A 13,442-nucleotide genomic window follows, 5' to 3' on the forward strand; every position below is an offset into this window, starting at 1 on the left:
AATCGGTCTTTCCTTCTAATCCGGTGCAGTAATTCTCCCCTGACTTTTCCAAAGTCTCTCCACTTCCTAAAGCTCCCCAGTCCTTCTCCTTCGTGTGTTTTTCTTCCCACTTGAACCCTTGTACCAGGAGGAGGGGCCACTGGTTCCAAAAGCTTGCAAATTTAAATACCTATATATGTGCATGTGAGTAGACTTTTTATCTATACAATTACATAATATTTTCAAAGATTGTTTTCATCCCTTATTTTTTTGTAATTGCTTAGCACAGCCAGGATTTTAGGCAGTCGGTTATTGCTTTTATGGCAGGTTAACTATTCTAGAGCAAATCGATCTTCCATTTCTGTAACAATTCACTACCTTACATTTCTAAAATAAGTCGCCGCTTTTTGTGCGGCTCTGAGAGCGACTTCAATATTACTTTGTACAGACCCTTATTTCATATGTGTAATTAGTCTGTTTGGTAACAGAGTTCGAGGAAATTAATTTCTCACAATTTTAAGCTTCAAAAAAATATTTCTTCTCATCCGTGCACTACGTTACGCTTTGCTGCAGTCGCCGTACTGCCTCTCCGTACGTACCTCCCCTACTTCTACTTCTGCTTCCAGGTTTCTGACGAGATATTTCTCTGTCGTGCTTCGGACGGCATTAGCCACAGTGCCCGCTTTTCTCTGCCTGTAGTCCTGCTCGGAGACGAATCTTAGAATAGATTTCTGTACAGTGCTCCCTACCTCGTTCGGAGTTGCGTAACTTACTAACCGAGGGTTAGTTCGTAGTTGTGGCCGTGCGCATTCTGGGGAACGGGAGCAGAAATGCAGTTGCAGTTGTTTTGCAGGAACCCTGTCTTGGGTAAAAGACCTGGCAGTCCGTACTAAAGAGGAAACGCAGCAGCGCATTACGCAGGCGGCCGGCTACTTGGTGGACATTCCGAAGCAGCAGTACGGCAAATTCACTGAGGCAGTGGGTACCGTCATGGGAAAGAGTGAGCCGCAGACAGGAAGTAAGGAATAATTCTCTCTTCTGATTGAAAATCATCTCATTACCATTCATCTCACTGCCGACAGTCTCGCGTCCTCCCATCTCTCATTCTGAAAGTGTGCTGTGGGCTCGTAAACACGAGTTTGCTAACTTCTTTAATGCGGCTTTCCTTTTGAGCAGTTCTGTGAAATTTTTTCTTCAGCTGCATTCGATGCCTACAGCTTTACGAGAAGAATAGCAAACGAGCCACCGCGACAGTCCGACGTCTCACGTCTCGGACTTGGACCGTAAGTATTCTCCCTGCGGTAGCACGGTGGGGAGGAGTGAAACACGATAAAAGTAGAAGTGATCTGCAGGTGGAACACGTTAGCTTTTTCACTGTTTGTAGTCACTTGAAGTATGTAGTAGCATCATTCCTGTCTGTGCCTATTTACAGGTCATGTCACAATATCTTGGCACACTGTTGCAGGTATATAAATATAACCAAGACAGCCATCAGGTTTTTTTCCTTGCTTCACAGTTGTTCAAAGCAGAGGACAGTGTTTAGTGCCTCCCTTCTTTTCATTTTGATCAATTTATGGTAAAATTGCCCACAAGTTGCAGACTTAGTTATCAATATTTGAAACTCCCACATTAATGCTCAGTGTTCCATTTGGCATGCTAATGGAAACGAGAAGTCCAGCACATCTGCTGCCCTCGGATGTGTGTTCTCAGTTACAGATCCCGTGTATCTCAAGAACTCTGTCCACTGCTGGCAGTTTTCACCAGTAGTCAACACTGTGGTTTCAGTTCATTTAAGCTGGTATATATAATGTAATTAGACGATTAAGTAAATCTATTCACCTAGTGGCTGCAGAACAGTTATTGAAATTTGCAAGCTTTCGGAGCCAGTAGCTCCGTCTTCTGGGCAGAAGGGACGAAGGGCAAGGAAGAGGGGTGAAGGAAAAAGACTGGTGCGGTTTAGGGAACGGGGAGAGTTTGCGAGTCACCCAGAACTCCGGGTCAGGGGAGACTTGCCGGGCGGGACGAGAAGTCCTCGGCATCCTGTCCGGTAAATCTCCCCCGATTTGGGGTTCTGGGCAGGTTTTCCAAACTCTCCCCAATTCCTAAACGTGACGGGTCGTGTTTCTTCGCCCCTCTTCCTTCACCTCCGACCCTTCTGCGGGGAGGAGGAGGGCGCCTCTGGCTCCGAAAGCTTGCACATTTCTATACCTGTACGTGTGTGTCTTCCTGCAGCCACTCGGTGAGTATATTTTTTATCTATTCGATTACATTATTTCTCAAAAATTGATTATTTAAGCTGGGATGTAAATGTACTTGTCTAGTATTATTTACCTAAAATTTATTTTTGTTTATTTTTCATGTGTAAAGTTACTTATGAAGTCAGCTTTGTTGCTGTTTTTCAAATTCTGCTCTCTTATTTTTTTTCCCTCTGAATCCCTGTTCCCACTCCACCTCCTCTGCCCCTCAAATACCTCCTGCTTATCTGTTATGTTGCCTGTGTGTTTTTTTTCTTTCTTCTAGTTTTAGTCTACGTAAAAGGTTTCCCGTCGCTATAAAAATGTTTATAGTATCGCAATTGTGCAGCCCCCGTGATCCGCCGACTTCGATAACGACAGTGCACTGACTGCTCGTACCTTAATGACGCTGGAGCTGTAGTGGGAGAGACTATTACACTGCGACCTAATTTTAATTCGTTGTCGTTTTCCTCCTCGGCAATTTCCTAGAACGGCTGGGAGGGAAGATACGTTTCGTAAAATTTTGAGAACCAGATTCAAGTCGGACATATCGATAGATAGCAGAGGCCGACACGGTGTTCCGACTGCTGCCTCGAGGACAGATGATCTGGTAATAGAACTTTCACTGACACGAAATCTGCTGGCATTTCAAACTTCGAAAGGTAAAGGTTGAGAAAGTAAGGAAGCACAAAATATGTGAGTTTAAATTAGACCCTCAAACACGTGCTGCACTGAAGCAGAGAATGAAAGTAAAATAATGTAGGGTCCGATCGGTTCGAGTTGAAAAATAAGAAATGTGTGCACAGTGATTGTGAAAGAAGAGCACAGCAAAATAAGTTTAGGTGGAAGACAGAAAAGATTGTCAAAATGGAAAAGCGTAGAGGTATCGATCTTAGATACGGTACTTAAATGGGAAAGAGGCTACCGAAAATGTGCCGGGGCACGCTTTTTCAAATTTATAGGTAGGTCAAAACATTGAGCCTTTTGTCGAGTTGTCGGTTATAAGTGGAAAGTAGCACGGGCTTACCGACGGAGGAGAAATGGAGACCGATTTGTGTCAGTAACGTGATGCTTTTATGTTCAAATCTGTGTTTTTACGAGGTTAATAATCTATGCTTAAAGTCTGTACTACAAATAAAATAACCAGAGAGAAAAGTTTTGTCGAAATATCTCTTTTACTTAAAATTATTTCATCAGCAGACTAAACTTTATACATTTAATAGGACTTCGGGAAACTGCCACAGACGAGTACTAACGAAATATGCCGAGCTGCTTCTTCACCTTTCTTCTTCATCTTTTGTGTCTCGTGGTTTACTCTCGAAGATAACCGGTGTACGCGCTCGATAAACCGCCATCCTGCACTGACGTGTGTTCAGTTCTTCCATATTTTGTAGAAAATAATAACTGTTTGCTTTATATTTCAGTGGCACACAATAAAGTTGAAGGTTTTGCTTGATATTGCAGGTCAGAATGAAGCTTAACTCAATACGACCTTGTAGAGCAGGTCTGCACACCCCAGTCTAGATTCTTCCTAGCGCAGTGGACTTGCCGGCATTTATTCTCCGAACCGAAAGTGCGATCGATCTGACGGCCGTAACGAAACGGACTGGGAATGAAAGTGTGCATACCTCACCGTCACAGCAAGCTACCTCACTTATCTGCTGCCTTTTGCTCAGTAACAAATAGGAAATAGTTTTTTGTAATGTTAACAGTAATATTAATCATTGTATGTGATAGTGCTGTACTTCCTCGCTTAAATCTGTTTACACCCTTTAATCTTTATCTAGTGGGAGAATTTAAGTGCCTGAATCTCAGAAGATAAAAATTTAAATGTTTTAATAAAATAATTTTGTAACACCTTGTGGTGATTGTTCAGCTACCCTTCCTGCTTGTCAGGTGAAAGCTTCTGCTCTCTGACGCCCTTTCCTTCTTCTTCCTCGTCCTCCTTTCTGTACTCCGTTTCCCCTGTAAGCACTTAGATGCAGCTTTTATACTATTGTTTCTGTTCAGCCAATGTAGTGTGCTTATAACAGATTAACAATAGAGCAATGCAGATATATGTTTAGAAATACAAAATGCTTACACCCACACATACACTTGTAACTTTTTGATAATCCTTGCTCACTGCTTTTGTGTCTTGTTATTACCTATTTATCATTTTCTGTCTCTGAACATCTGCGATAAAATTTATATATGTTTACATTTTGAGCTTTTTAATTTTGTTTTTGGTGTGCTTTTGTTCATCTTTGTGTGCGTGTGCGTGTGCGTGTGCGTGTGCGTGTGCGTGTGCGTGTGCGTGTGCGTGTGCGTGTGCGCGCGCGCGTGCGCGTGTGCAGGGAGCACCTCAAAGTGAAAACTTGCCCGGTTTCAGCACCTTGTAAGGGTCCTCAGCTTCATCTTCTGTTACGACTGTATTTGTACATCGGTGATTTATTTCCGTGGATCTTTCACGGAGACATAGTTCAGTTTCTGTACACCTAATAATTCTGGTCTGTTGTTCTCTTATAAGCCAGTAGTATGGTTGGGTAATTCTTTATGTAAGACCACATTGAATGGAGCCATTCTTAATCTCATCTAATTTTCAGTAATTTTTGTAAAGAATCTTCAGACTGGAACCTTTAAGAATGTCGCTATATCATAGTGGCAACTTTGAAAAATCGGAAATTCTCGGGGAAAGTAAAACTCGTTCCCACGTACGACAGAAGTTTGTTCGGGGACATTCTGAATTATAATCTGGAAAAATGTGGAAATCTTAGGGAAATATTTTCTAGAAACAAACTCGCTTCTGTAAACTGTTAAGAAATAGAGATGATGATAGTTTTGAAATGCTCAAATTACGGGACTGTGGAACTGTTCTGGAAGATTACCAGCTATTTGTTAATTCGTGCACACACTTCTCTGACAGCTTTTTAGAACATACGCACACTGGACCCGCATTCGAGAGGATGATCATTACAACCTGCGTCCGGCCACCCCAATTTAAGTTTTCCACGATTTCCGTAAATCACTTTGGGCAAATGCCGGGGCGGTCCCGTCGAAGGAGTGCGGCAGACTTCCTTCCCCGTTCTTCCCTGATCCGATGGGACTGATGACCTTTCTGCTTGGTCCCTTCCCCCAAATCGGCCGACCGACATATGCCCGAGTATTTTTTGGTAACCTAATTTGTATTAATCAGATGTCTTCTGGGTTTATAGAGCTTCACACTTTTTAGTTTGGGCACTGGTTTAGAAAAACTGCACCACACTCTTGAGAAGTATCACAAAAACTTAGTACATAAAAGTAATGTAACACTCTTTTTAATCATTTCTTCAAATTGTAGTTTATGTGGCAGAAATTCCTTAATAGCACCGATTTTTGTATCACGGGAAATAAAATTCTTTCAAGTTGTCAGTGACAACCGGTAGGCGACCAGTTCTGGGCAGGTTTTCCACTCTCGTCAGGGCTCGAAGCCTTTTTGTCCGAATGCACTACCGTCGAAGCTGAATAACGCTTATTACTTTACATATGGAGCTACAAAATCAAAGCGACCGGCAGCTTGTTTCTACAATAGTACTGTGTGTAGAGCTCGTGTAGGTGATAAATTCTAAAATACTACTTACCAGTTTTGTACTACCGTTCTGGCACGGTACAAACGTAAAAAATAGCTATAGAACCGCATAGCGTTAGATCGTCTTCTCACTCCACGTACACATTGTTTGTTGGAGATGCTATTCACATAAGACATTATTTCAGTGTCAGATTTAGTAACTGTATTTTAATCTGTCTTCCAAATGAAACAAAAATCACAGAGTGCAACAGAACACTTAGGCACAAAAATATTGGACAAAAGATGAAATTGCCAGCAGAAATAATAATAATAAGTAGGGTTTCAGTCACTGTGAGTGACGGGACAAAAGGAGGCGTACCAGTAAAGGACAGGAGGGGAAAATACCCGGAATTGTCGTATGTGTTAAAATTAGGGAGGAAAGGTTCTTACAGCTTACTGTGAAGAGAGACCCGACACTCCACAGGAGAGGGAGCGAGGTGAGGCAGTGAGAGAACAGTTAATAACAAAATGTCAGTAACGGCAGACCTGCGAAACCCGAGAGAAGCACCGGACGTACACGGGCAGGTGGTGAGGGCAGGATTCGTCACACAGCTGTGGCTGGAAACATCCTAGAGGTTCGAAAGTGCTACTCGCAGTCCGAGGTGCCACTTACACCGTGCGTACCGAACGACACGATCGCACTTCTCCACTTTGACGACTCTCGAGTCGGCACTCTGCTCGTTCCTCGGTCCACGGTTCTGTATAAAGTTGAGGTGCAGTGTATTTACACCGACTTACTTCTTGCAGTTTACGGCCACACGGTGTTCGTAAATGATGTAATGTAATTTATATGTATTTTCTCGGATTTTTCAGTAATTTGTATCCTATGTTGTGGGGTGTGATTTAAGTATTATTTATTATAATGTTTTGCAACTTGTGCACCAACCAGACTGCAGTTAAAAGTTGAAAGACACGAAAATGAGGCAGGGAGTGAGCTGCGGCTGTAGCTACCCCCAGTGTTACTCACTCTGTATTCTGAACAGGAGAAATTTGGAAAGGGAATTGAAGTTAAGGAAGAAGACACAAACACTGTGAAGTTCACCAATAATACTGCTATTCGGTCGGAGCCGACGAGGGACTCGGAAGGGCGGTCGAACGGAATGGATAGCGTCTGATAAGAGACGAACGTCTACAAAAGTAAAGTGAGGGTAGTAGACTATAGTCAGATCGAGTGAGACGGTCGGTGCCTTTGTGGAAAAATGTTCGCAGTTGCCTACGGAACCACAATTGTATCGAGGTGTGCATTTCTTTGTCCGTCAGTACGTTGCCGAGGTCGGTTCGAGTACGCTGCAGAAGTTTCGCCGGGAAGCCCTTACGTGACCTCTGTACAGTTACGATCTTTCCCACATTTCCGTATTTTTGGAGCCCTGGAGAAAGACTTTCGCTGCCGTCGATTTGCTTCGGATGAACAGATGCACGCCTGGGTACAATGGTGGTTCCGCTGGCAACCCTGACTGTTTTTCGGGGAAGGCGCTGTCGTGGGATAATGTATTCACAGTCCTGACAATTGCTTTTGAAATGATAAACGGTTTTCTTACTTTCCCTCTGTCTCATTTCCATTTGTCATAACAATGTAGATTGAGCCATTTTACATTTCCATTTCACATTTGTATGTGAATATGGCTTGAATACTGACCCTTTAGAAGTGGTACTTTTTTATTTTATTGTTTTATAAGTATAGGTGGGTGAGAGTAATTCCTACCCACCACCTTCTACACAATACGAAAATAAATATCCTATGGAATAGGAGTAGTTTGTTTTCAAATGTAACTTTGCCATTTGTCAGGCATTGCATACTATTGGGTAAGTGATCAAGAATTTTGGCAGTAACATTTTGCACCCCCTTTCTGTGTTAGGCAATCTTAATGTAGAATAATGAATGTCATTTTTTTCCGATATTGTAATTACATACATCATTGCTCTTTTTGGACTGCAGTGGGTTATTAACAAAAAACTTTGAGGCAATAAATATCAAAAGTCAAAATGCCTAATTTCTTAAACAAATGATTACAAGACATTCATGGAGGAGGACAACGGGAGCTGCAGTGACATAGACGGGAGATTCTTGCAGAAAAAGCGAGGGTAAATAGGGCACATTTAAACAAATCTGTATGAATATTTACTTTATTACGATTGTTTCCAATTATTGGCCATCCTCACAGTATCTGCGTAAGCAAGTAACACTAAAATTACAGAACCGCCCCGAAATTTGTTTTGTATACACAGGCTAAGTGGTAAATTTTGTCCTTTCCTCCTGTGTAAAAGAACTACTACGGTACATCAATTACACATCAGATAAGTTATGAAGTCCAAAAAACTGTGACTAATGATTGAAAAGAAATTCACTGTTCCAACTCTTGAGTTCATGTTGTTGAAGGGGATCATTCTTTATCACAATATCCTAGCACAAATAATTTTTAACCCTTAACATGAAACATCTCTGAAATGAAATGTGCGTAACTAGAAACATGCAGTCTCTCACACCACCTAATATTTTATATCACGGTACTCCACATAAGTTGACAGAAATCAAGTAAATAGTCATTTGATTCATGTTATAAGTAAGTTTAATGTAAATATAAATATGTAAATAATAGTAATAAATAATATGGTTATAATAGAGGGAAACATTCCACGTAGGAAAAATATATCTAAAAACAAAGATGATGTGACTTACCAAATGAAAGTGCTGGCAGGTCGACAGACACACAAACATACACACAAAATTCAAGCTTTCGCAACAAACTGTTGCCTCATCAGGAAAGAGGGAAGGAGAGGGAAAGACGAAAGGATGTGGGTTTTAAGGGAGAGGGTAAGGAGTCATTCCAATCCCGGGAGCGGAAAGACTTACCTTAGGGGGAAAAAAGGACGGGTATACACTCGCACACACACACACACATATCCATCCACACATATACAGACACAAGCAGACATATTTAGAGACCAAATTGTGTGTATGTTTGTGTTTGTTTGTGTGTCTGTCGACCTGCCAGCACTTTCATTTGGTAAGTCACATCATCTTTGTTTTTAGATATAGTAATAAATAAATTTAATATAAATTTTTAATATTCCCTAGCATAAATAAAATATTGTAAAAAAAAAGAAAGATAATAATCAACTGAACTGCAATATTAAGTCACTTCTCTTTTGTACAATCGACACACATCTTTCTGCTGCATTCCGGACAAACTGGGTGACCACATTTGATGCACTTATATGCCGTTTTCCTATTCTTGGACGCAGGGCACTTCATACACGTTTTCCTTTTGTCCATTCTATCACTTGGTATATCTTAGCTTGATTGCTGAGTGTTTCCCAGAACTATGTGGATCATTTTGTTGATATTTCTAGGTAAATTTTGAAGTTCCACGCGTCTTCTTAGATGTGGCTCCATCAGCTCCATGGGCAGACTTGGCACGGGGTTTCCTCTGTAGCACAAACACAGAACAAAACTGTTAACACTACTGATGTTTACAAGTGTATAAGAGACTGCCATTGGCCAGCACCTTGTACGTCTGACGAATAATTGGCACATTTCATGTCAAACAAATTGGTCCAGATTTGGTTGCATTGTAGTAACAAATAATTTCTGGCTTATTTTTCGTGGTATCACTTTCCATGGAATGATGCATTGAAGACACAAGAATAACTGCCTTGTTTCTCTTAGGAACAAATGAAACCAGTGTTGTATTGACAGAGAATCCATATAATGCTAACCCATCTGGCCTGCTTTCATCAGCCAAAAACTCGTGGGAAATTTCGCATTTGTTCTTTCTGACCGTTCCTACGTATGTTAGTCCCTTCTTTCTCAGCTCGCGAATGAGTTCTGTAGATGCAAACCAATTGTCAGTGGTAATGTTTCTGTCACTTCCTTCTATTGATTTGCACAGATGTAAAACAGCCTGAGTTGGTTTGGCAAGCTTCTTCTCTTCTTCTGTCAGGTCACATCCATCATCTTTCACTGAATGTATGTAGGCATTGAAGAGGTAAACGTTTCCAGAGTCTGCCAGGCACATAATTTTTATTCTGTATTTGGCCGGTTTGCTAGGCATATAAACGCAGAAAGGACATTTTTCCCTGAATGATACTAACATTTCATCCAGTGTAACGTTGCCTTTTATATGGTACAATTGCTGAGACCTGAAAATGAATTTCTCAAAAATGTTTGATACTGGGCGGCTGGGGTCCGACTTCTTTCTTTCGTCACTGGTAGTCGCATCGTCAAGTCTCGGACTGCTTAGAAGTATTTCGAAGCACTTTGCCGACATTGTCACCACAAATATAGCACGACCGGTCAGATCCTTTTTGAAAGAGGCAACATATTTTCACGAGACGATTTGAATATTGATGTCATCATTAGAAGGCCTATGAAAGCTTTGATTTCAACATTGTCAGTATCTCTGTAATTAGACGGATTAATTGTTTCCTGCAACTTTGCCCTTATTGTATTCAGTTTCACGTTTGTATTGTCCTAAACTTTAACTTTTGGCTGTTAGGTCAGGCATTCCTCCTTTCAGAATGTTGTGCTCTGGTGTTCTTCTCGTTCTAACAGGCTCAGAACATTCCCATTAGAAATTATTTTTACCATAAAAGTACTGTTTTTTCTGTGAGGTGTTATGTGTACTCTAGACTGCTCTAGGCTCTTCTTCCAATAAAAGATTTTCTTCACTAGTATCACTCTCTGTTTGATGGTGGCTATCACCTATCACAAAATCTGGATCATCACCAAAATCATCAGATGTGTCATCATCGATCCCACTTTTCTCTTCATTTAAATCGCATTAACTGTGCTCGGACCCAACCTTCCAAATCTGGATTAGCTGTAGATATGTTACTCTTCGTAGAAAGTCGATCCGTGTTATACCTGAAATATGACATAAATTCACGCATAGAAGAAGACGCTATAAAATAACAGCCACTGAAAGCAAAAATGTCGTAATTAGAAACGTGCTGTCTATTGGACCTACCAAATTCTTGTACGTAATACGAAACGTGCGGTATCTCCGGCACACCACTTTGCCCACGCCTGTAAACAGTACTCTGTATGTCTTCACTGACAAAGTAAAACCGATTGTCGACTGCTGCTTTAAACGCGGCAATTATTGCGCTGAAGGTACTGGGAAAGTGAAGCTGCACTTTTTTGCAGTGTTGCCACACTTGACATTTAAAATAAACGAGGGGTCTGAGCAACCGACGTTTCAGGTTAAGGGTTAAGAATGTCTTGTAACTGCGTATTTTGATAATGTGTTCTTAATAACATTGTTCCTGTATCATTTTATTTTAACATTTTCTAGATGTACAATGTTGAACAAAGTGTCATACTTTGAATTTGTTGTGTGCGCAGTTTCTCTGTGACACTCGAGTTGTTCTCCTTCCTCCTCCCCCCTTCCTCCAGAGATAGAGCAGAATTTACATGACGTATATACAAAACAAACTGCCTTCAGTCACAAATTGCAATTTTTAATTTTGACAAAACAAAGACAAAACTGAGAATTGTTTCCCTTTCCAATAGTGGTTACGTAGTTTTTAAACGTGGTGTGAGTAGACATAATGACGTAAATACACACACTTCTTGTCTAGTGGCCCACTGGAAAAGAAAATTCAGATACTTCAGAGATTACCAGTGTTGTATTTGACTACGTATACAGGTGATGTTATTTGTAACGTAAGATGATACGAAGATATTACATTATTATTTTCAGAGATTTCATTTGCAATACAATTATTTGAATCTTACATGTAAATAATTATGTAACACCTTTGTATCATAGAAATACCACCACCTGAGTGTATGAAGAAGTGCAACATTTGGATATTCCCTGACTTGTTTGAATTTTGTTAGTAAACTACATTTAAAAAAAATTTTGTACACTCGTTGAGCATCAAAAAATGAGTCCCCAGCACTCAAAGTGTGTAAGTAAAAATCACGATACTGCAGTGGTGGCTGATGACAGAAAGTAGTGGTAGCAAATTAAATACTTACACAGCTTCAAAAATGTATGTTGAGGCCAATGCAACACATCCTCACATATGGGTGTATATCCCATAGCAATGTGTTCACCTCTTACTACCCACCTGTAGAATTGGAATTGTCATATTCTTTAGACACAGATAGCAAGAAATAAGATGCTTCAGGAAATCAGCTCAGCTGGAAACTCAGTGGAACAAAAATTGTTTGCTGTCCACTTGTATCGAGCAGCAGAAATGTCAAAATTCTATGTTTTCTTGAAATAATATTTTTTGTCTCACATTTGAAATTTGAGTGTTGCATGTTACACATTAATGACGGTATTCTGTATTTTGAAGCTCTTTGTTGGTGACTTTTTTCCTCAGTATTATGCACAAATCCCATGTATGACATGCGAAAAGTACTCGTCTGAAGTAACGTGAAGGAAACGAGATAGCCACTGCCTAGCTTAAAATTAGGAAAGACGGGAAGGAAATAATATTAGTCACACACGTAAGTTTTCCAGCTTTTACATATTGGTGTACAATCATTTTATTATGTTTGGTATCTGCACATGACAGACAACATCAAGTTCTGCTAAAAGAAAAAGATTCATTCAGAATCCCATAAATATCAACATATATGTTGAGGACAACAACAAATACTTTTACAATAAATGTGTCATTTATCTAGAGTATGATTTTAAATTTCTTCATAACTAATGTCAGTGTCACATCTACATCTACACGGATACTCTGCAAATCACATTTAAGTGCCTAACAGAGGGTGCATCAATTCACAATTCTCTATTGTTCCAATCTAGTGTAGCGTGCGGAAAGAACGAACACCTATATCTTTCCATAGGAGCTCTGATTTCCCTTGTTTTATTGTGGTAATTGTTTCTCCCCACGTAAGTCGGTGTCAACAAAACATTTTCGCATTCGGAGGAGAAAATTGGTGATTGGAATTTCGTGAGAAGATTCAGTCGGAACGAAAAACACCTTTCTTTTAATGGTGTCCAGCCCAAATGCTGTATCATTTCAGTGACATTCTCTCCCGTATTTTGCGATAATACAAAACGTGCTGCCCTTCTTTGAACTTTTTGTCTGTTACATTGGCCATGTGTGATGAGTCTACATTCCAAGCAAGTACTTAGTATTCTTGAGTCACTCCTTAGCTTATAGAGAACTGAAAAGAATGGGAACAGATAAATGTGTGAAAATCCATACATATTATGAGGATGAGGGGGGGGGGGGGGGGGGGCTGCACGCACGCGTGTTCCACATCTCCTCCTAAATCGCTGGGCTGATTTGAACCAAACTTGGTACACATATCCCTTACTGTCAGGCAATAATCCCTGTGGGCTGAGAACCACAGGATGTCATAAGATCTGAGATATGTGAAAAACTGCCAAAACGTGCACGACATTTAAATTTATTACTACTCTGCTAATAACACTATTTGCAATATATTTCGCGAATAGTATCTACAAATGCTGCTCGATCTACCTACGAAAAAATATCGTACGACACAGTTTGAGAGATATCCTATTGTAAATACCGAGATGCGTAAAAAACAGCCACATCACGCAAGAGGTTTTCATACATTTGTTCTTTGCTACAAAGACACTCCTGTACTGAGTCATCTTAAGGAAATCCCTGACACTTGGCAGCGCTTTAGACAGCTTCCCACTGCT

At 40.5% G+C, this 13,442-nt stretch overlaps 1 protein-coding gene across 8 annotated transcripts in view; it reads left to right on the plus strand.

The window, feature by feature from the left end:
* Nucleotides 1–13,442, plus strand: part of LOC126215386 (programmed cell death 6-interacting protein) — a 168,801-nt gene that overhangs the window by 138,586 nt on the left and 16,773 nt on the right. For 3 of the 8 annotated variants that reach the window (XM_049942088.1, XM_049942089.1, XM_049942087.1), the window contains exon 15: nucleotides 833–997. The exons of 4 other annotated variants lie outside the window; for them this stretch is intronic. In XM_049942088.1, the coding sequence (XP_049798045.1) occupies nucleotides 833–997 (165 nt within the window). Of the gene's footprint in view, nucleotides 1–832; nucleotides 998–3,677; nucleotides 4,000–13,442 lie in introns of those variants that run through there. One more of the 8 variants, XM_049942094.1, reaches the window with a different exon arrangement.

The sequence above is a fragment of the Schistocerca nitens genome, chromosome 12, assembly GCF_023898315.1.
Source record: "Schistocerca nitens isolate TAMUIC-IGC-003100 chromosome 12, iqSchNite1.1, whole genome shotgun sequence".
NCBI classification, from domain to species: Eukaryota; Metazoa; Arthropoda; class Insecta; order Orthoptera; family Acrididae; genus Schistocerca; species Schistocerca nitens.